Source organism: Pteronotus mesoamericanus, unplaced genomic scaffold, assembly GCF_021234165.1.
Source record: "Pteronotus mesoamericanus isolate MK-2021 breed Mesoamerican mustached bat unplaced genomic scaffold, CSHL_Meso_final contig_116, whole genome shotgun sequence".
Lineage (NCBI taxonomy): Eukaryota > Metazoa > Chordata > Mammalia > Chiroptera > Mormoopidae > Pteronotus > Pteronotus mesoamericanus.
The window spans coordinates 19729065-19754147 of NW_026555027.1; the positions used below are offsets into that span (position 1 = coordinate 19729065).

The 25083-nt window shown below is 34.3% G+C and overlaps 1 protein-coding gene across 1 annotated transcript; it reads left to right on the forward strand.

Annotated features, from left to right (window-relative positions):
• Positions 1-5607: 5607 nt before the first annotated feature.
• AADACL2 (arylacetamide deacetylase like 2) lies at positions 5608-25083 on the forward strand. Its single transcript, XM_054576707.1, has 5 exons — positions 5608-5748; positions 8662-8884; positions 16020-16089; positions 17167-17338; positions 24481-25083. Exons 1-5 carry the CDS (start codon positions 5608-5610, stop codon positions 25081-25083), a joined length of 1209 nt encoding a protein of 402 aa, XP_054432682.1.

Here is a 25083-nt window from a genome sequence, read left to right on the forward strand (position 1 = left end):
ATGTCTTTATTTATAGCTATATCTCTATCTCTATGTACATCTTTATCTGTATCTGTATGTATATATACCTCTATATCTGTTTATCTAGAGAGATGGAAGGAAAGAGATTGATTTAGTTTGAGTAAATTAGTTCACATGACTATGAAAGCTGAGAAGTCCCAGAATCTATTGCCTACAGGTTGCAGACCTAATGGTATAGTTCAGTGAGAGTCCGAAGTCCTGAAAACCTGAGAAATCTGTGATATAGGTCCCAGTCTGTGGACAGAGGAAAACCAATGTCTCAGCTCAGAAATCAGAAGGGGCAAGATCTCGTTTCCTCTGCTGTTTTCTTCTATTTGGTGGATCGACTGATACTCATTCACATTGGACAATCTGTTTTACTGAGTCCACCATTAAAATGTTAATATCATCTGGAACCAGTCTCGCAGACACACCCAAATATAATGTTAGCCAAATATCTAACCATCTATGCTTCTATTAAATTGACACACATCACAAACGGTAAGTGGCCCATCAAACTTTAAATTAAATAATTAAGTTCCTATTTGTTTTGAACTACTGCTTTCCTTTCTTATAGGGGTCTCATTATCTAGTTTCTTGAAAACAATATCAAAATTATTTTCCTAAATTTGATTGTCTTCAAGATACTATTTCACAGCAAATTCTGTTTCTTCTCTCTCTTTTTATAGTCAAATTTTGTGTCTTTATTTATAAAATGATGTCACAGTTCAGATGCAATACAAAACTTTTTATAGAATGTTTTTCCTTCTGAGATAAGACTATAAAACTCCTCATAAATTTTCCACTCTTAAAAGCAAGAGTTGACAGATCCTGCTGAGATTACAAAACCATTGGATATCTTCAACTTCATGGTTATTCATTTTAGGATGACATCTTTTACCTGGATTCTAATCTCAAGACAAAAAAAAGTAGATGACTAATTTTTCCATTTATACAAATATAAAAAGATAAATTTATCACTTTCTACTTTTATTGGTTTTATTTGGAGTTTTGTGAATCTCCTGGATGGGTTCTGTTAGGGTAAAAAAAGGATGTGAATCTACTTGATTATAAAATAAAAGAAGGAAGGGAAGGAAGAAGAGAGAGAAGGAAGGAGAGAGGGAGGGAGGAAGGGAAGGATGGAGGAAGGAAAGTTCTTCTCTTATACTGAAACTCTAACTTGTTACCATATTTGTGAGGAAATGTTCCTCATCTTATAAAACAAATAAAAGCAACTGACTGTGCTATGAATAAGAGTTCTTGAAAATTGTCCCCGACACAGAAAATGGAACTTTTCTACTATAGACTCCATAGTTTGCAAAGTTATCTTGAGTAGAGCACAGTGATTATAAATTTTTTTCAAATTAGTAAACCACAAAAATGTTCTAAGCCTAAAATACTTGTAAACAAAATGAAACCAGTATTTGTAGTAATTAAGAGATGAGGAGTTTGGGGAAAATTAACTGGAGGGGAGGGGGAATCTTACTGCTTAATTAGATGATTACACTATCATGGAAGCTTTACAAAAACAACATATCGTAAGCAGCCCATGCTCCACTCTCTTGCATTTAACATATCTATGCTTCCATCTATACAGTTTAGATGGAAATAAGCGATGCAAACACTTTGGTTTTACCCATGTTGTATTTTTCTTCTGTTTCAATTATAATTCCTTCTTCATGACTGGAAAATATGGTAATGATATTCAGAAACTCTTAAGCCTTTATAAATGAACTCTGAGATGTGGTTGTTACATTAGTAGGTAAACTCTAGAACTCTAAGCACAAAAATAAGCTCAACTCTATGTAACATTCTTTCTGATACTTAGGAATTGGGCATAATTTTGTGTAAGATCCTGGGAAACAGCAAAACTTTGCCCCAATTTAGTTCTTCTCTGATTGGTTCTGCAACCACCACAAAACAAACTCTAGATAATAAAGATTCAGCTCATTGCAAAAGTAGTGTGTTGTGCCAGAATCTTTGGAGAACTCCCTGAGCATAACAGTTGTCTGAATTTCTAATGATGTTCATGCCCACTTGGGATGGAGTTAGTTTTCCTATAGATGATGTTTAGAATCTGTTATTTTATAATAAACTCCAATAATCACAGAGAGCTACAAAGAGTAAATTGTAAATTGGCCCACCTGTTGAGATCTGCCGTATCACTTCAACAGCTTTTAAGAACCATTTCTACCAATGGAGTTGGAAAAATGTTATGGCAGTTAAATGAGATTAGAAAAAACAGAATCAAAACAGAAATCCTTCTGGAATACTTTTTACATACTATTTTACAGTTTATGGTGTGTTGTACATGCAGCCTCAGTTGACGGCCTGTTTATTCCTATCCGATCATGTCGGATGGAATACAATTCCCTGTTTTAGAGGATTCAGCAGTACATAAAAGTCAGCTTGGCCCTAGCCGCACAAATGCAATCTAAACTCAGTTTTTAAGATGCTACAGATTTTCTCCTTAGGGAATGGACTGTTTGTGGGCAGGCTGTTTCTTTCATAAGAAAAATATTTTCTAACAGAGCATTTTCATGGGCTGAAACTGAAAATTCCAGTGCTTTCACTGCTTAAAAACACTTAAATATTTCAAAGGAATATCCTCAAAAGTAAACATTAACTATTTTTTGTTTGTTTTTGTAGTTTAAACAACTACATAAAGTTCTATATAAAATTATTTCAAGGACCAATTTTCCTTATTAGCTATATCAATGGGTTTCAAGTCTTGCAAAATCCCTTGCTTTCACTTAAGAAAAAGAAAACAATCTTATTACCTTGTGCCAGCTCTCAACCGATTACCTCTCATCTGCAAATCCACCTTCATTATCCTGCTTGTGATGCTAAAGCTGTATTTAAGCTTAAGCATTTTTCTTTTTTCAGATGATATACTGTGTGTCATCAGCAGGTGGCTCTAGGGCGCTCTGCATGAAAAAGAGGCTTCATTTCAGGTGTTTTACTCTGCCTGTTCCTGTAGTGCCCAAATGCCAGCAGCATAGAGCACACCCAGATGCGCCCTGTCCCAGCAGTGAGCTCTGCTGCGCAGCACCTCCCGCTCTGGGCAACCTTCTCTGGCACTTCCGAGGCCAGCTTCCCAGCGCATTCCATGGAGTGACATTTGCCTATGGACAGTTTTCCAAGCATTCAGAGGTGACTTCCTGGCAATTTTGGCTGGCCATGTTGGTGAGGGGTGGGTAACTGAACGAAAGAAGATAAAGAAATTAACCCAAAAACATATGTGCATAGCCCTTGGACATAGATAATAAAAGGCCAGGGGAAGGGGGCCAGGGGCTGCGGAGCAGCAGGCAAAAGGGAAAATTGGGGACATCTGTAATAGTGTCAACAATTTAAAAAAGGAATCATTCTTTTTTATTTTTTAATATTTTATTTATTTATTTTTAGAGAGAGGGGAAGGGAGGGAGAAAGAGAGGGGGAGAAGCATTGATGTGCAGGAGAGACAATTGATGGTTGCCTCTCACAGGTGCCCTAGGAATGTGCCCTGATCAGAATCCTACCTGTGATCTCTCTCTGTGGGAGGTCACCCAAACAACTGAGTAACAACTGTCAGGACAAGAACTCAAACTTAGAAATGTTTATCACCTTAACTAAAGGAATTTTAAATGCACTTTAATTTTAAAAAATTGATTGTACAATGACAGTTGGAAAATAAGTAATATTGAACAATTACAATGATTAATGTGTCCACATGTAAAACAATTTGGCTGTATAAGTTATTGATAATAATATCTAATTCTGAAAGCTAAAAAAAAAATAGAACTAAACTACTGAGTAGCTAAAGCATGTGAGCAAGTTGCCAATTATTATATTTAAGAGCACACTATGAATTTCGACTTTACCTTGGGTACGGTAAAGACCTGGCTGAGAATGTCAAAATAAATAAATAAATAAATAAATAAATAAATAAATAAATAAAGTTAAGAAATACTTTCTTTTTCTTTCAACAGCTAATTAGCCAATTAAAAAATCAAAACAAACAGGCCATGACAGCTGATAGATCAAGAAGGAATGCACTACTCTAGCCTATTATTTGACTAGACATTCTATGTATTGCCTAAGGATGTTGTTTATTCCTCAGCTGATCCTTTGTTTGCAAGGATTTTCTACCCATGAAGAACTAGGTGCTCATCATAATTTCATATAATTGTCTGCAGAAAAATCAGTACATATACTCTGGAGAAAGGCAAGGAATGCAGTGTTGTTCTAGTCTGTTGGATGGCAAACCAGGCGCTTTATGCCACCTAGGGACCGGGGTTCAAATTAGCATTAACATCAGTGCCTTTAGATTCAGTAAATATACATGTAATATAAATATATGTGTATGGTATTTTCTTTCAATACACTTATAGTCGACTTGTAAAGGCAAGCACACCAATTAAGTTAAATTTGGTAAGAGAGTTATAATTAGGGTCAGACCATAATTCCCAATTTGTCCAGTTTATGTGCACTATTAATATTGTTTATTTCACTTTTAATAGTGAATGATAAGTTATATTACTAAGTTTTGCTTATTGGATTTAGGGAAGACTGCAACATAAATGAATAAAGGTAAACAGTTTAATAATTAAGTTTATAATAAGCTTTGAAATTAATACTTATGCTATCAAAAGGTCTAATGTAGTCTCATATACTTTTATTAGACCCATGAATGGATTGAAGTTTGTCACTAAAATGACTTCCCCTGAGTACTGACCCCTGACCAATGAGCTTGAGAATTGTGGATTTATTGTGTTGTGACCGCTCACTTATTTTCTAGGTCCTGAGATATTACACAGAAAATATCTAGTCCTTGCGTGTTTAAGAAACCTCCGGGTTACCAGCTTGATGGACAGGTTCCCGGCAGGCTTTCTGGTTTCAACTTGTATGGGATACAAGTCCCATAGTTTTACTTGATAATCTTGCTGTACCTGGCTAAGTTCCTGATGTAGATTAACTTTAAAGATTAATCAAATAACTATATGAACAAAGTCTATGTAAATCTTTAAATACAGAATGTTTTCAGGACACAGAATATGTCCTGAGCCTTGTGCTATTTCAATCTATTAAAAATTTCAGCTTCATGGATGATGGAAGTTAGACAAGATCCCGCATCCCCCTATCCCTTGGCCCAAAACTTGACCACCACAACAAGGAAGGTTTATTAACATGGTTAGTAATCCGTGATAATTCCTTTAGCCTCAATGTTAACTGAGTATAAACTTTTTTAAACTTCTTACATTGTGACAAACCAATCACAAATGATTAATTCATGACTTATTCAGAGCTCTCATTTAAGCTCTGATTTCCATCACAGCAATAGGCTGGCTTGAAGCTGATGATGGTATCACAGGATGAGTAAAAACTTTGGGTGTTTTTAATTGCATGCTAATGAGGTAAACATGGACTGACAAAAATCTGCCTGTGTCCAAGTCAATACAAGGAGAAGTTTCTACTGCTGTAGTAATAGATTTGAAAAATAACCTCATGTTATTTAGAAATTCATATTACCTGAAAGAGTTCTCAGTCTAGCTTTGCTCTGCAACTTATTATTCAGTTTTAGTGGAACTATTTTAATCTTAGCACTGTGAAGAGGCTGGAAAAAGGAATATGATGAGGTTCAAAGCTCTCTGTTTGGGGCTGCTTTGTGGTCTTCTTGCTGCTCATATTTACATGCCCATACCAAGCAACATAGAAGAGCACTGGAAAGTGATGGTCTTGGATGCAACTGCTAAAATATGTACATTTATGGTAAGATTATCATTTTTTCTCCTGGATAATAGGATGCCTTGTTAACTAAAAGTCAGTACTTTTATGAATTTTCTATTCATTACTCTCTTAAAATAACTATTGCTTGTTTGTTTGAATAAATCAACTACCTGAAATTAAGTACATTAAAGTTGCTGCATCTGTAGAAAACAGAATATCAAATTTTTGTTTCCAAAGAATTTATGTATAAATATAAAGACTCCATATGTTGTGATAGACATAAGATAAATGGCATCGTTGAAGGGAAAATTTTGAATTTTTTTTGATAATTTGACTTACCTTTGAGTTTTCAGGGACAGTCCAGTCCTGTACCTACCTCACAGTACAGAGATAAATGCTGTTGATGTTTATATCTGTTTGATGTTGATATGGAGCTCTTACTCTTTCAATGCTTTCTGTTGTCCATCTTGAATTCTAAATTATTGGGTTTCAGAGACTGTCTGATTTGAAAGATGCATGGTAGGTTGTGCGTTCTAGCAAGAATAGTTCCTTGATCAGGGGGAAATATGGTTATATACAAACATTTTTGAGATTTTACAATGCATTAGCTTTCTTTAATGTATACTTCTGCTCATCCCTGCCATCCTTCAATTATTTTTACCAGTTTATAGAGGAGGAAAAAGAGGCTCAGAAGAGTTCATGCAGCTAGAAACTGACAACTCCAGACTTTGAACTCAGATCTGCCTCATTTCAAAACCCATATTCTCTCTGCAAAACCAGTAGTTTCCCAAAAGGTTTTTTGATGATAGTAACAATAGGAGGCTTGACAAGAGAAGGCGACAAGAGCAGCAGATGATTGGAGAAGAGAGAGCACTCCATGGTATAAGAGGTAGACGCTTTCCCATGGAGCTTTGTAGAGTGGACAACAGTTCTCTGAAATGCCAGCCAGTTCTGTCTTTGTCTGCTAAACCCTGACATTTTTCTCTCAGATCACTTCCAGAGGCTCACTTTCACCATAGCTGTCCTTTTCCAACACTCTCACTTGATTTAACATAGAGTGAAAGGTATGTGGGTTACCAAGTCTCAGTTCCACAGAGGAACTGCTGTCATCTTACTTGACTATTTCATATGTATTTAAAACTCAAAGTGACTGATACTGATATTGCCATCTAAATTACAACATTAACAGCATAGTCAACTCTAAAATTCTACTTTTACTTCCTCAGCTACAAATTATTCTTACCCATCTATAATAAAATAATGCATTTTATGTTTTTGGTATCATGTATGTGTTCCCCTTCATTTTTAAAAAAATTAAGAAAAGCACATATATAATTACTTTAAAAACCACTCTAGTAAAATCAACAATCTAGCTGTAGTAGGGCAATTTTATTGTTGTTATTACTAAATTGTGCAACTAAATGTTGTACCACTAAGAAAAATCAATATTTTTAATTGATAAGGTAGAAGTAAAAATTAAAGTTCTCGGTAAAGTGACCTTAAAAAATAAACACATTACTATGCACTAATATGTTAAATTGGAAGTCAGAGTTTGGGAGAAGAAAACATGCCCAATTCTAAAAAACTTCCTTAACTCTTCCTGTAATTGTTTACTGTTAAAAAAGAGATACTAATAATAAATACTTTGCATCATTACTCTGATAACTAGAGATTTTGTATGCTAGAAGAACACAAAATAATCTCTAAAATGGCAGCTCTTGTTATTGTTCCTAAAATACTTAAGTATCTATTAAAAACCAGGAAATATTTTGGAAAATAGAAACAAGACATTTTGTCAAAAGTCTAATTTTTAAAAGCCAACTCACCAAATATAAGTTAACCTAATTTAACCATTTACCAAAAACTTGCTTTAAGGGACACTTAGGTGAATTTATTCAAAATTCATCTTAGTGAGGCATACTTTAAAAACAATAAGACAAGATTTTGGGGGCCAGGCATGCTTCTACAGTGAATTGAAAGTCCTAATTCATTTAAAACCTACTAATATTCACTGTGGAATTTAATTATTGTTATTATTATTAAAGTTTTACAGATAAAAATATTAAAGTACACAGAGTAATTTGCTTAAGGTTATATAGCCAGTACAGGTGGTGTAAAAGGCTGGTCTAGAAAAATGGATGCCAATTTGGTTTCTATGTTTACTGGTTGTAATTTACAGTTTCTGTATACTTCTTTATCATTAAAGTATAGGGATTAAATGTTCTCTAAGACCATGTAATACTTTAAACTCTTTGTAATAACTGTAGTGATAAAAGCTGTTTAGTGTACTATTGACCGTGTATTTTTTAAGGTTTTTCCTTTGAATAAATTGTCAAGTGACATGTCACAAGGGTCCTAGAGAAGCTGGTCAAAAAATACCAAGAAGAGATATTTTTTTTTCAGTGATATCTGATATGGGATTTGGGAATTGGGAGAGTGGAAGGGCAATGAACAGGAATCTATTCATAATTGAAAAATCAGGACATTTGAATCATTAGTAGAGTAGTCATAAGATGGCACTTAAAGTTTTGGATCAAATAAAATTAAAGATAACAAAAAAGAAAAGATGATGGAAGGAAGGAAAGAAGAAAGGAAGGAACGAAGGAAGGAAGGAAGGAAAGGAGGAAGGGAAAGGGAAAAAAGAAAGAAAAGATGTTATACGACCTGGACAATTTTCAGGTAAGAATTTACAATTAAGCAATAATTGACAGGCATAAAAGAAACTGTCAGTAAATTGCAACTTTGGAATGAGATAGTTATTTATCAAGAAATCCATAATTCTTGAGATTTTCAAAAGCATAAAGTTATGCAGTAAGAACTATGAAGCATTATTTGGAAGTAATTTTATAAACATTCTATTTCTGTGTATTTTGCTTATGTTTTCTTTATTTTCCTTTTATATGCATTTGATATTATTTAAAGGTGAGAATGTTTACTTTTATTTTGTTTTTATAGGGTACATGTTTTGAAAATATAGGTATCATGAAATATGAAGAGTTTATTTCTATGATAATCAGGCTGGATTATACCCAGCTGCTTTCAGATGAATATGTCACAGTGACAGATACAACTTTTGCTGACGTTCCAGTACGTCTGTACTTGCCAAAAAGGAAGTCAGAAACCCCAAGACGAGCTGTAATCTATATTCATGGTGGTGCTTACTGTTTTGGAAGTTTCAGTAAGTTAATCATATAGCTAAAAAAGCATAACTGGCTTTATGTTTTTTCTATAAGAACTATTTTATAGAAATATACATATTTATGTATATGCACATATATACGTACTTGCATGTATATTCATATATTATATATAAGTATAGCTATAAATATTAAGTATCTCATAGAAAGAGACATGCCTAATAACATATATCATGGAGGCTGTCATTCCCATTTTGTTTTGTTTTGTTTTTTGGTAAGCATTTTCTTCTCAGCTTTTCTTTTTATTGAAAGAATTTACATCAAATGAGTAAGACATGAACAAGTCAATTAATAAACTTTTTTCTTTGGGATCAAAATATGTTTACGAACAGAAACATTGAAATGGTGCAGATTTTTTTAAAAAACATGTTTATTCTATTACAGTTGTCTCAACTTTTTCCCCCTTTGCCCCCCTCCACCCATCCTACCTCTACCCCCCACTCCCACAGGCAATTCCCACTCTGTTGTCCATGTCCATGGGTCATTCATACATGTTCTTTGTCTAATCCCTTCGCCTTCTTTCCACCATTGTCCTCTTTCCCCTTCCCCTCTGGTCACTTTCAGTCTGCTCCATGTTTCCAAGCCTGTGGTTTATTTTGTTCATTAGTTTATTGAGTTGAATAGATTCCACTTCTAGGTGAGATCATATGATATTTGTCATTCACCAATTGATTTATTTCACTTAGCATAATATTCTCCAGTTCCATCCATGTACCTGCAAAATGTAGGAGTTCCTTCTTTCTTTTTTTTTTTAAACGCTGATTTTATTTATTTATTTATTTTTAAATGTCAAAGGAAGTGATGCAGATGTTTTAAACAGTAAATCAAATGCTGTTGGTTGCTATAATAATAGTTTGTAGTTACTAATAACAATAGTGCTAACAGTAGAAAAGCCTAGAATAGGCTTTTTTTTGTCTTGATTCTGAAAGGAAAACATAAAATACAACTATGTAATAATAAACTCTTCTTATGAAGTCTAGCGTCCCTACTTTGTCTAGTGATAATTCTAAGAGGCAAATATTGAAGATCCGAAACAAATACGTGAACAAATTTACTGTTTTGAAAACTTCAGAAAAATCATAGAATGAGGTTAGTATATTAGGGGGCATTTGTTCTATTTAATTAAAATAATAAAATTAAAGAAATGAATATAATTAAGGACAAATAAATAGCTCACAAATGAATTTTTCACCTTTTGTCTTTCTCTAAACCTCACTTGGTTCTAAGTAGTTTGAGCATCTTATAAAGATGTAAGCAATATGCCAAGCAACACTTAACCAAATATTATTAGAAATGAAGAGTAGTCAAAGAGAAAATAAGTGTGAAAAATTAATGGGGCAGAAAGTCTTTGATTAATATGCAAAATGCTAAAATGGTTAAACTGCAATTTTGGCTTTCTAGGTTTCTCTTCTCTAGCTTTTTGATAACTAACATATTGGAGGTTGCGGGAGACGATAATCAGCTACAAAACCTATAATGACTTGTCAAAATTAAATAATTTAGACAGCTCAAACAGAGGTTAAAGCATTTATTCAGTTGAGCTTCAGGAAGCAGTTGAAGACCACATGGCTCCTCAGTTGAAGGATTTTTTTAATAGTCTGGGAAAGGCTGAGTGTATGTCCTTGCCTTGTCAGCTCAGGTAACTTCATTCAACTTTCACCAAAACTTGTGGTGGGGGACCAGCCATGTGCTCATGCCCCATGTTTGCTTTGGTTGGTAGAGTTATGAAAACCATCATAGCATATTGCTTTTGCAAACTGTAGGTTTTATCAACTACTCAACATTTACAGGGTAGGAAAGATGTTAACAATACAGTAAAAATAAGGAGGGAAATGTAGAAGCCCAGGAGAGACAGGAACCCTCTATTGTGTTTGTTTTATGCCTTTTACAGTCTACACAGAGGAAATCAAACACAACATAAAACTAAGTAATTTCCAAAATGGGATGAGAAATTCAGTTCTTTCACCTTAGGAAATGACTTTGCATTATATGAAGAACATCTATTGATCATCCTTGTAAATATATGCTGAAAACATGACTACAGACATGTAAATAAAAGCAATTCTGTGAGCAAGTAACAGGATGAAATAAAAGGTAAAGTTTCTGTGGGGATGTGATTCTGAGGTGACTTTTATAATAGCCAGTAAAGACGGTGTTTTATATAACCTTTGGGAAATACTAGAAAAATTGTTTTCTTAAAGATTTTGAAACATCCAAAAAAGTGAATTCTAAAAGCACTGTGACAAGGAAGGGAAGAATGGTCACTTTCTACTGCTAGTAAGATATAAAACCTTAAGACAGTGGTACTCCAACTTTAAGGCCTCAGAATCAGCTAGAACGACTTGTTAAAAGACTGTTGGATCCCATCTGCAGAATTTTTGATTAAGGAAGTCAATGAGGGGCCTGAGAATTTGCATGTCAAATTGATTTCCAGTTAATGCTGATGCTACTGATCTAGGCACCACACTACACTGGTAACCAATGCCACAGGTTGTCCTGCTGTGGCTCAGAAACCCCGTCCCATGGAGCCTAATCAATTCTGTGCCTCTTCTTGTCAATGACTGTTCTTAGTCTGTGTTACTCCAGGCCTGTTAGCATTACCATAGGTAGTTAACGAGTCATCAATAAGTGCCCAAAAGGAATTAAACATTGGGTTTAATAAACTGGGGTGCCTGAGCTGGTTTGCTTGGTGAGGAAGCTTTAGGTTCACACCCTAGAGGATCGTAGCATTGCTCCACCAAGAGGATTAACACTCCTCCTTTCTCCCCTCCAGTACAGGATTGTTGGAGGACAGAGGACGAGGTTCTTTTTTTTTTTTTAAGTTATACGAATTCTTTTTTTTTAATTAATTATTTTTTCAACTACATTTGTCTCTGCCTTCCCCCCACCACTTTCCCTTGACCCCTCCCTTTGGTTTTGTCCATGAGTCCTTGCTATACATTCCTTGACTTTCCCCCTTCCCTTCCTTTTCCCCCGCCCTCCCTCCCTCCTTCCCTCTTGTCTCTGTTGGTTTCTTTTCCTTTCAGTGTTGCTGGTCTTATTTTCCTGATCATAGAGGCCTGTCAGTATAATGAGGGCCTTCTAGCAAAAAGCTCACAAAAGCTTAGGAAGTTGATTGGCTGTTTTTAAAAAGCACCTGGTCCATCCCAAACCAAAGCTAATATAATCCCAGGGGAAAAAAGAAACAATCTCTCTCTCTCCCCCTTTTCTCTCCCCCACTCTTTCTGCCCCTCTCTCTACCTTGGTGACCCACACTTGCCCTGTACGTTGTGCATCTTCTCTCCCAGGAGCACGTGACCATGTGGGTCTAGTAGCCACGAAGGCCAGCAGCCTGATTTCCACCGGTAATGTTAGCATGTCCAGTTAGCTAGAGACCAAACTTACTGCTATTTCAGAGGAAATAAAGGATATGAGGGATTTTATATCCTCAAACTTTTAAACCCTTCATTGCTAGCTCAATCCTCATTTTCTACAAATTTGTCATCAACCAAACCCGTCTTTTAGCTTAGTTCTTTCTAATACTCTCAGAAGAGGCCTAACATCTTTGACAAATTTAGTCTTTCTTCCATTGCTTTATATTACAGGGCTCTTACCCTATTATTTGGCCTCAGTATATCTACATCAATCCTCTGTCTTAAGGATTTTGGTTTTTTATTTTTAATTTTGATATGACTCCTCCTAAACATTTTATGGTCAATGTTACCTTTAAAAAACATGTCCCTACTTGACCATGAATTCTTCTTTCTAGTCCCTTATCATTTTCCTTTCCTTTTCAAACTAATTTCCATATACTCTTCTCCATATAATTTCCACATAATCTCCATATAATTTCTATATGTTATTCCTTATTTCCTTGTTTTCCCTCATTTTAATCAGTTCCCCAAGCCCCAAGCTATATAATTTACTGCATTTGACGAAGGCTATTCTTTTCTCCTTTTTGATGTTTACTGATCCTCCTTTTGTTTTCTGTGACAAAGTATCTCCTAAATTTTCTCTGCCATTCATTGTTTTCTCAATCACTCTCTTTTCCATCTCTTATTTCAAAAACAAACAAACAAACAAAATAACAGGTTCTCTATACTTACTCCTTGTGTTTATTCTTGCCCCACAGAATGTAATCTCTATGTTCCAGTTTCAACTGCACACACTCTCTTTCCTAATTCTTTATTTTCTCCAAATACCCACATGCTACTGACAACCAGTTCTGAATATGCTAAACTGCAATTAATGTCAATTCTTTACTGTTCCTAGTGCTCACATTAAATTACAACATTCCATGAATTCCCTTTTTGAGTATTTCGATCTCATTGACACAAGTTAGTACTTCCTGATATTCACAGATGTTCCTCTCTGACACCTCTGCATTTCTCCCACTCAACTTTGTTTGACAGTATATATTTAGGGCTCTGGACCTCTCTTAACTTGCAAAGCTGATTATACGATTTTTTTTTGTCTAAGTTGTCAAGGCCTTTAATCATTTAATGAAGTAAATCTAAATCCCTTAGCATAGCATCCGGATTTCCATGTTTTTACGTTAACTTTCTTGTCCCTGCCAATGCAATGCTTCCCTTCATAATTTTATTTCTACTATACTGAGCTGCTTATAGACCCCCAAGCACTCCATGTGTTCTCATGTCTCTCCATGACTATGCTTTCCTAGAATGTCTTTGATATCTTTCTTCTGGGAAACTCTTATCATCTTTCCATATTTAGGTAAGGTGCAATTTCCTGTGTGTGCGTGCGTGAGTATGTGTGTTTGCGGAAGTGTGTATTCGTGTGTGTGTGTATGTAGTCTTTCCTGGTTCTAAGACATTTTAGCAATGTTCCTGTGTGTCCGTTGCAGCTTCTATAAACTTCATACCACAATTCTCCTTTTGTTTCATAATTGTGTTACATGTGTGTTTTAGCATCTCCCTGTGAGAGGCGACATCTCTTAACATCCAACAAAGCACTCTCCATACAGTAAATAGTCAACTATTGTCTTTTGTAAACAAAAAAAATGAGTGATTGAATAGACTTCTATTATTACCTGAAACTTTTTTCAAGTACTTTTCTCTGATGTCTTTTTCATCTCCTTAATGTTTTCAGTAAATTAAATTTTATCTGTAATTCAATTTATATTAAGCATTAAGATAGTCAAAATATTCTGCTTCTTTTTAAGATGTATTAAATACCAAGTTAACCTCATTTGACTCCAAAGAGAAGAATTAATTTTACTAAAGTTTTTATAAGGTCTATAAAATATCCACATGTTCATATTAGTATTTTGGGGGGACTGCATAAGCACAAGAGAAATTAATGCCAAAGTGATGGGAAGATACCACTTTAAAATTTGAAAAGAACAATTTGAAAAATGCTTAGAGTTTTTCCTCATTAATAGGTCAGTTTCCCTTTCATTGATAAAGGCAGTAATTATGATCAATAATTCCTAAAAATGTGAGAATTATTATTCAGGAAATAACATTCCAACATTCTTCTCAGCTGAATTCTAGTTCAGTTATTTTTTTCTATGTCTTTGTTTTATATATGCATATTATTTGTTTTTGGATCTTCTAGAAGTCATATAGGTAAACTACAAATGACTTAGATATATTTTAATTTTGAAAAACCAAGACACACACAATTATTTTCTGGTATTTGCAAGTGTTGATTTCCTTTTTTTTTCCCTTAATCTTTCTATATTTTTATTAAAATGTGGCAAAGTTGCTTTAAGAACTAAGAAATTTTTTAAATACTCCAGTAGACTTCTTACATAGATCTGTGCTTGTTGTTTGTAAACATTTATCTTAATATTTTCTTGTTTCTATCTGGGTCCTAAAAGTGCTATAAATTCAAAATGAACATAGAAAAGAAAAAAAGGAAAAATATGAGCTGATAATTTATATCAGCAAATATTGTGTGCACTGGGACAGTTTGAGATACAAAGTGGGAAATAAAAACTTAAATTGACTTATTGTAAGATAACCAAAAAAAGAAAGCATTGGGAGATAAAAATAAAAACACATTTGAAATACATCATTGAGGGACTTTAAGTGTGAGTGTCTGAGGGTTCTTATATCTTGTACATTTTAGTCATCTACTCATTGCTTTTTCTCAAAAAATTATCAATTTCATCTTTAAAAACATTATTTTTATATGTAAAGGGCAAGGTGATTCACTTTTCTGATTTCAAGGTTGTTATATATCTAGTATCTAATTTGAAGTTTTGATAATATGCAGAAGGCAACTTCAAAAACTTTGGAATTTGATTCTAAATCTAGAATTCTCTGAATTTCTAGAACCTTGTGGTGAATAAAATAATAGCCAATATCACAGATTTGCCAAAGTGCTATGGCTGGGGCACTGGTAGATTGGATTTGTGGGTACACAGAGATAGATGTGGGGTGTACATGTGCATGTGTGTGTTTGGGGGAGAAGAGATGGCTTGTGTGATATGCACCTCTAAGTCCATACACTGTCTTGCCGGAGACTCTCTCAAAATCTGTTTGCTTTTCCTTAAGGCTGTCTTAAATGCCAAGGTTATTGGGCCATTTCATAATGTGGTGTATTTGAAGAAAATGAAAGTTTTAAGGAAACACATTATTGAGTGTTGCAGTTTTAGGTAATACATCAATTACTTTGTTGTTTATCTGAGTTTAAGCTATACACAGAATACAAGAATATAAAAGTCAAAACATAACCACTATTTCTAGCGAAACTTGGAGAATGTGTGTTTAGGTGCTGCTAAGTCTAGAAATTAACCAATCTGTAGTGGATGGCTCTGCTGCGCAATTGCATTCCCCCTTCCTCTGAAACTTGCCGCCTGGAGGAGCTGGCACCAGGCCACAGGCCGCAATGACAGGATCACAGTGTGTAGACAGCAAATGACAAGGGAAAATTTGGATGGGCCGAGCCTATTTTAACTTCCCAAAGCACCGGTGGATAATTGGAGAGAGTGACTGCAGACACACTCCTATAGACTGTGCCACGTTGATTCAGAGCCCTCCCTCTGCATAAAAACCGGATGGGGGAAGAGGGTTCTTGTAATATTCAAACCACATGTGTCCAAGTTTATGGCTATAACTTAGTTGTTTTTTAATTACAGGGAGTACTTTAACATTTATTTCTTCATTTCAGAGCAGTCGGGTTATGACTTTCTCAACAGATGGACAGCAAACAAACTTGATGCTGTTGTTGTGGGAGTGGAGTAAGAGAATGATTTTCTTCGGCTACTATGACTTTTGTTTTTATGAAGAAGAGGTTTGATTATCACATCAAGTCAACTATGCCTAAGATATACCATTATAACATTAAGCAATCCTCAAAGGATCATCTCACCAACATTTAATATTAAGTGCAGATATTTACAAATTTTAACAATCTGAAGAACAAAAAGAAAAAGCTCTGAGAACAGGCTAATAGAGGTGTTCTCTTGCTTTTATTGGTCTACACAGATGAGGAAATATCTATTTGTATCTATTAAAAGAATTTTGTGACAGTGTGCATTCTAAATGTGTTAACCAGAAAATATCAAGATTTCTAGCATATTTAAATGATATTTTTATTTCATAGTTCTTATCTGGAATCAACTCCTGAGCATTATCCACAATGAGTTAAATGCATTACCAGTTTGTAGAGTTTTTATCTGTTGAATAACTGAACTTGAAAAAATAGGACACTTGCCTAGAATGTTTTCAGATCCTTTGCCTTTGAACATTGATAGCATTTTCCAGTAATTTTTTAAAGATATTATTTATTTATTTTTAAAGAGAGGGAAAGGGAAGGAGAAAAACATCAATGTGTGGTTGCTCCTCACGTGCCCCGTGCTGGGGACCTGGCCCACAACCCAGGCATGTGCCCTGACTGGGAATTGGACCTACGACCTTTTGGTTTGCAGGCAGACACTCAATCCACTGAGCCACACCAGCCAGGGCCCAATAATTTTTTTTTTAATGTTTGGCTCTCCAGTTACACTGAGAATACAATGTAAGCTATAGAGTGTCATTAATCCATAATGGGCTAAAAGTCATGGTTACAATATCAGGCATTTCATAACACTCTCCTTACTCCACACATGCAAGTGCCATCCATGTACCTGAGCTATGGATGTTGAAAACCTATATATAAGTTTTTATTTTTTTATTTAATAAAAATCTCGCGTTTGATTTTTGGAAAGTTGAACAGTAAAACCTGTTATTACGTTACATCTATTAGTACTTGAAAGCTACATAAACAGAACCATAATGCTACTTTTTTTAACTGTTTAAATTTTTCTATTTTAAAGCTATAGACTAGGTCCCCAACACCGCTTTCCGGCTCAGTTTGAAGATACCATCGCTGCAGTCAAGTTCTTTTTTCAGGATAAAATTCTTACAAAATACGGAGTGGATCCCACCCGAGTATGCATTTCAGGAGACAGCGCTGGCGGCATGCTAGCAACAGCGGTGACGCAACAGGTACATATTATTCTTTACGCTGGGAAATAGAGGTCAAAGATATGTAGTTCTTCCAGCATCATTTCTTCAAAAGACCATCCTTTCCCATTGGATTACAGTGATGCTTGAATCTGAAATCAATTAACCATAATAATATAACTATTTCTGAGTGCTCTCTTCTGTTCCAATGATTTATATGTCTATCCTTATGCCAATGCTATGCTGACTTGCTTTGTTCTTTTTTCTACATTGTTTCTAATACTCCATATCTTTTCCATCAAAATACTAGAATAACTTGTCAATTTCTTTAAAAAGAAAGATGGTAGGGGTTTGATTGGTAGCACATTGAATCTATAGAATTGGAGAGAGCTGACATTGTGATAATAGACTTCCAATTAATACACATGGTATATCATATTTTATTTAGGTTTCTTCAATTTCTTTAGCAATGTTTTCTTTTCAGTCTTGCAAATATTTTCTATTCATACCTGTGTTACTTTGTTTCTTGATAGTATATAGAAATGTATTTGATTTTTAAATTAACCTTTAAAATCATAGTCTAGTAAAATTGACAAATTCTAGTAGATGTTTCGATTTCCTATGATTTTCTATACAGTCATACTTCTGCAACCAGAGGTAGTTTTAATTCTTCCTTTCCAATTTTAATGTTTTTATTTTATTTTCTTAATAAGGACACTACTAGGGTTTCCAATAAAATATTATATATAACTGCCTTGCTCTGGATCTTAGGAAGAAATTGTTTAATATTTCACCAATAAATACCATGTTAACTGAAGGTTTTCTGTAGCTAGGTTTTGTCAGATTGAGGAATCCCTTCTATTTCTAGTATACTAATAGTTTTTGCATAAATAGTGAATTTACTAAATGTTTTTAATGCATCTATTCAGATGACCTTGTGATTTCTCACCTTGATCTTTTAATGTGGTAAATTATGTCAATTGACTTTCAGATATTAAATTACGTTTGCATTCCAGACATGAACCTCATGATGAATAAAAAATTTACATATTGCTTGTTTTCCTTTGCTAAAATTAAAGATGCAATATTTTTTGAGGGACTGATTTCTATTTTTTTAAAAATGCCTTCTTCAGATATTGATATAAGGGTTATTCTGGCTTCATTAAATCATTTTGAAAGCATTCTGATTCTTTTTTTTAATTTATTTTCTCTCAAATATGAAACTAAATTACTCATGCTTGGAAACTTAAAAAAAGATTATACATACACACAGAGACATATACATGCATATGTCTACTTTTATATATACTGTACACACGTGCATAAGTACTTATCCCTATATGTATATACTAATCTGTAAAACCACAAACACACACATACATAAAACCCTCCTGTGGAGCCAGCATGGCAGTGGCAGCAAAGCTTTACCTTTGGCTCTGCCCCCTGGGCCTCAGTGTAACTAACCCAAGACGCTCCACTGGAATGCTCTTCATGTTTAGAGTACTATATAAATGTTCTTAGGGGGGAAAAGAAAGTGTGTAAACCTTTAGACTTGTTGATTCCTCAGTTATCTTTCAACCTGAACTGATCTGCTGTGTATTTGAAATAATATGTCACCTATTTGAAGGATCTTGCTGGTATGGGGTAAGACATATGATGGGGAAAGAAAACTGGGGACTGTCCCCACTTTCAGGTTATTATACTAGTTGTTATGCCAAGTCATGTAACATTCTGATCTTGATTTTTATTGAAAGCTTTTGTGAATGTAGAGATTCTGAAAACTGTCCAACAATCACCCAGTAATAATAATAATTAAACAAAACCTTGCCACACCTACAGTTTTTACATATAAAATGTAATGTTCACTTGGCTTTGTAAGTGAAGAAGGCTTTTGAAATGATTAGAGGTATCCATAGAGATTTATGAAGATATAAAGGTCCACCTCATAGCTTTCCAGCAGGGTAATCTTAAATATTAACACAGCCACCAAAAATAAATGCAATTCTAAGTAAAATTTTTAGAACAGTACAAATTATTCTCTTGAAGTAAATTAAAATTTGACGTTAATTTATTCTTTGAATTAATTAAACCAGAACAGAGTATACAGTTACATTTCTGATCTATCTGTTCAAAAAGATTGTTACAGCTGACAATACTGCATTAAAAACTCAGTGCACTTTAATAACATAAAAAAATGATTTTCTTTACCCATTCTGATATTTTTTATTATCACACTTCAAGTTACTTGCCCTTCATGGTATGTTCAACTTTCTTCATCACTTATATTTTCATTAAAAAGTTTTATTTTCTGAACTAGGTTGACTTTGATATAGGTCAACAGAATCAACTTTTATTTTGTAATTATTATAAATTTTTTTTCTAACAGCTCATGAGCTTGTGGCTAATATTATGTTATGGAATTATAGATTGAAAATCTGTTTCGATACGAATGCACCACAAAGACATCATTATTGTTGTATACTTTGAAAAGACTATAACAAAATATGTTAGACTTATTTTTCTTATATGTATACAAAAGATAACTCAATATTTTATATAGAATTCACAATATAAAAAGATGTTCTTATGGATTAAGTAGTTTCTTCTGTAATATTCTTTTGTGGACTTAGTCTGTTTTCCAACTGTATTTCCATTATTGAAAAGGAATGAAATTTTTTCATTTATAATTCTGAAATTTTCTGACAATGTCACATTGTGTATCCTAAATCATTAATGTTTCTTTCCAATCACAAGGATCTGGATGTTCACCATAGTTAAGGAAACTTTTCTGGACATAATTCCTCCATCTTTAATTAAGAGGATTAGATTTTTAAATCTAATCACACCATTTAAATCCAATTTCATAACCATCTCACCCAATTTTATTTTAAAATAACCCATGCATTGCTTTTTATTATTCTAGGATTCTAAATATCTTTGTAGCTTTAGAAAATAATGTGAATTTATATCATGGGTCAGTTAGTTCTCTCTTTCTGTCTGCCTAGTAGATTACATGCCTCAGGAAAGCAACTTGTCTTGGGATATACAGCCTCATCTCAGGGAAAGAAATGTCTCAGTAAAATTGCTACATTAAAAAAAATTGGCTAACTTCCTCAGTCTATCAATGGTGCTAGTTAAGGCTGAAATAAATAGGGCTTTGAAATTCTTATCTTTTAACATTAGAAACTCTTTACCTGAAATGGAGGTCAATTAGGCAAGGGGGAAAAAAAAGTTGTTTTGCCCCAGCCTGACATCAGAAATTCAACCATCATAATTTTGTTTTTCTTTTCAAATTTGGGTTGTTTTCCTCCTTGTAAATGGGACAATAGTTCACAATTATGTAATTAATTTGCCACTAATTTACATGCTTACTTTTTGTCATGAACTCATAAAACATGAAAGAGCTATGTTTTAATGCTACAGAATTTTAGATTTCAGTTGTTTCATGATTATGTCGAAGATGCTTTCAATGAAGCATTGTTTTCCTTAAGTAGCCAGTTTACTTTACATTAAAGTTTAAGGGTAAGAGACATTTAGATTATCCTGATAAAGAAAAATTATGTAAAGAATTTCTCCCTATTTCTCTGCATCTGTCTCTCTTTCCCTGGTCTTCTCTCCTCCAACTTGAAAGTAGTTTGATTCACACATTTATTCGTGAGTCTATTGTCTATGTATTGAAATATACTTTGTTAACGAGATAACAAGCAAATGGCCTCTAGTTATACACTCCTCCATAATTAACAATAAAACAAAATTCCTCTGCATGTTTATTGTCTTCTCCTCCATTTCTTTTACCATCTAAAATTATCCTACCACTTCTGCTCCATTACTTGCTTCCCATCTCCCACCTCCCTAGGGACCTTTCTCTAAAATTATTTTCTTTTTTTGAGAATCTTCAAAATCTCTAACTCTATTTGTTCTTTCACTTCAACATATAATTATATCTAAGCTTTTTTATCTTAAAATCAAAACAAAAAAGATAAATAAGCTTTTTTTTAACCCCTCTAATCTTCTGTCTTTTCACTAATCTTTTTCTGTACCCAACTTCATTTGAAAACAATTTATACTCTCTTTTTCTACATACTTGTATTATCTACCCACCTCAGTAAATCATTTTGTGTTCTGCCCTACATATTCCATTTAACTTAATGTGACTAAGTACGCCAATCAATAATTTTTTCCCCTAAATCTACGGGAAATGGTTGTTGTTCTTTGTATATAACATCTTTTCATCATTTAAAACAGTTGACAACTTTTATTTGAGAAAACCTTTTCTTCCCATGAGGTTGATAATGGCACTCTCTTTGTTCTCCTACTTCTCTTCCATTCAGTTTTACATAAGACAAACTCCTTTTTATTCTCCCTGGTATTTCCAGGGCTCAGCCCTTTGATGGTTCTGTCTTTTATCCCACTCTCTCCACGGTCTTGTGGCTCAGCTCTGATTTATCTGCTGAAGGCTCTCAAATCTACGTCTTCCACTGCCGGTACTGGACTGAGCTCAAAACCCATATACCTGAACAGATTTCTCCACCTGGCTGTTCCATAAGTTCCAGAACTCCTCCAGGCAAACTTCTTCTATATACCTCTACATTACCTGCAGCAGTTCATACATAGCCACAGTATAAGAATATTCCCAGCTGAACTAAGTGTTTTGAAATCTAGGACGATATTTCTTAGTCTTTTTATTTCCAAACCCTGACCTCATACATACATACCTTTTCTCTTCTTTCTTCACGTTTCAAAACATCCCAGGGTTTGGCCTCCACCTCTCTTCAACCTGTTTTGCCTGATTAGCTACTTTCTTAATCTGTCCCATTTGCCACAGCATAACACCATTTCGCAACTTATCCTCCATAATTATTTGTGGGGGAAAAAAAAGTGTACAAATTAAATAAAGACACTAACCCTGCACACTGGAATGAGCAGCAACTGATTATTCATCTTTGAAATGGGGTTGGTTTCATTATTTGCCTGAGAAAAGTGTGGGGAGATTCATTTTGTCCCCTACCTGTTAATGTTGTCACTGTTTCTTTCTTTGGAACCTGGTAAAAAAATGAAACGGACCCATAGATGTTACATCAGAAGAAAGAAGGCAAGTCTGGCAAACAATGAATTGTGAAAGTTTGACAAGGACAAATCATTAAGAGGTCTTGCTATTGATTGATTGATTTTTTTTTTTTTTTTTTTTGGTTTCAATAGATAAGAAAAATTTTATTTATTTTTTAAATTTTATTTTAATTTATTTTTTCAAATACATTTGTCTCTGCCTACCCACCACCACTTTCCCTTGCCCCCTCCCTCCTTCCCTCCCTCAGCTCTTCCCCTTTGGTTTTGTCCATGAGTCCTTGCTGTATGTTCCTTGATTTTCCCCTTCCCTTCCTTTTCCCCATCCCCCCGCTTCCTTCCCTCTTGTCTCTGTTGATTTCTTTTTACTTCACATCAGGAACACTGCAAAGTCATTGAAAAGCTTTCACCATATTTGTATTTTTTAAAACTATTGTTGCAAAATGAAGAGTAGATTAGAAATTGGGAGAGAGTGGAAAAGAGAACATGAGGGTAGAATCACAGTACTTGAGCGAAGAAGAGAATGTTGTAGATTAGGATAACAGCTGTGGGGAAAAAAGTGGCTGAATTAGTGAAATAAAAAGAGGTAGGGTCAACAGGCCTATTTGATTTTGGGGATAATGAAGAAAAAAGAGTCAACTAGGGGTGACAAGAAGTGGGTATGAGTGTTTTGTAATATATGCAAGAAGATGTTCAGTATAATTCACTAGCCAGAGTGCCTCACTTGTAGCAACTGTTCACTGAATATTAGCAATTATGATTTCTCAAAAAGTATATGGATTCTGATACAAAGTGAACTTCTGGGAGCTAGGCTTGTGTTTGAAAGTAGAGGTGGGGCTGCTAAAAAAAAGGCTATTTAAGAGAAATAAAATAAATGAAAATAAGAGAGAATTAGGTAACAGATCAGATTAAACAAATGATAGAAATGGTAAGGAGAAACAGTGTATGACCATGCTCCTCTTTGTACAGTAAAATTTAAATAGAGTTGAGGGGGAAGGTGTGTTTTTTAGAAGACTCTACAGTGTGAGCCATGGTTTATGCAGGAGTTACCGAGATGTTTGATCGGTTCAGGCACCCACTCTGCATTTCAAACAAAAATGAGGTTGAGCCTGTATTCTCCATCATGTGCCTGCTAAAGATCAACACACATTTTTTGAAGCATTCTAAGGATAGGCTGTTGGGCTCCTTTTACAGTTTTCTAAACTATATTTAATTAATTTATTTTCCAATTACAGTTGACATATAATATTATATTTGTTCCAGGTGTACAACACAGTGATTAGACATTCATATACGAGTAATTTATGAAGCAATCAACCTGATAAGTCTAGTACTTAACTGACACCATGTGTAGATAATGCAATATTATCAAACCAACCTTGAACCTCATTTCTGGATCCAGTTTGCAAAATTGAATTGGCCTGTATTTAGGGGGGTACTCTTTTTGTCTGGTTTTGGTATCAGGGTAATGCTGGCCTCATAAAATGAGTTTTGGAGACTTCCCTCCTCTTCAATTTTTTGGGATAGTATGAGAAGGACAGACATCAATTCTTCCTTGAATGTTTGGTGAAATTCACCTGTGAAGCCATCAGGTCCAGGGCTTTTGCTTGTTTGCTGATTCTATTTTGTTACTAGTTATTGTAACATATTCTGTATATATATATATATAGTAACATATTCATATTGTAAGTATATATTGTAGGATGATCACCTAGAATGTCTAGTTAACTCCCATTGCCACACATCGTTACACTTTTTTTCACGTGATGAGAACTTTTAAGATTTACTCTCTCAGGAACTTCAAATATACAATACAGTATTATTAATTATCACTATCGTGCTGTACATTATACCCTCAGAATGTATGTATCTTATAACTGGGAGTATGTATCTCTTTCTCTTTCTCACACAAAGTTTTAAAAACTGCACCATTAAAATTAACTTGATATTTTTTCATGCCACTGAAAGACATTATAAATATTGTGAAAATAATTATAGCATAACATCAATTTATGACGATTTTTTTTATCTCAAAGTTGCTTAAACTAATAAAATTAAATTTCCTCTTCCTGGTGTTTTGAAAGTCTTTGCTTTATAAAATTTTATTGTGTGTTTTCCAGGTGCAGAATGGTCTTGAAATAAAACATAAAATCAAGGCACAAGCTCTATTTTACCCTTCCTTACAGATAATTGATTCTTATGTGCCATCTCTCAGAGAAAGTGAGAATGGTATAATTTTAACAAGGGAGGTAGCCATAAAACTCTTGAGTTTATACATCGCTGAGGATGAAACATTGCCCCAGGCAATGAGAAGAAACCAATATATGCCTCTGGAATCAAGGCATTTGTTCAAGTTTGTTAACTGGAGCATTCTCTTACCTGAGAAGTACAGAAAGGACCATGTTTATACTGAACCAAGTCTTGGAACAACTAATTTTTCATTGCCAATATTTATGGATGTCAGAGCATCACCCTTGCTGGCCAGTGATTCCCAGCTACGGAATTTGCCATTAACCTATATTATTACCTGTCAGTATGATATTTTGAGAGATGATGGACTTATGTATGTGTCAAGACTTCAGAATGTTGGAGTTCAAGTTGTTCATGAACATATTGAGGATGGATTCCATGGAGCTTTATCATATATGACATCACCCCTGTATTTACATTTAGGTCTCAGGATAAGAGATATGTATATTAGTTGGCTGGATAATAATTTATAA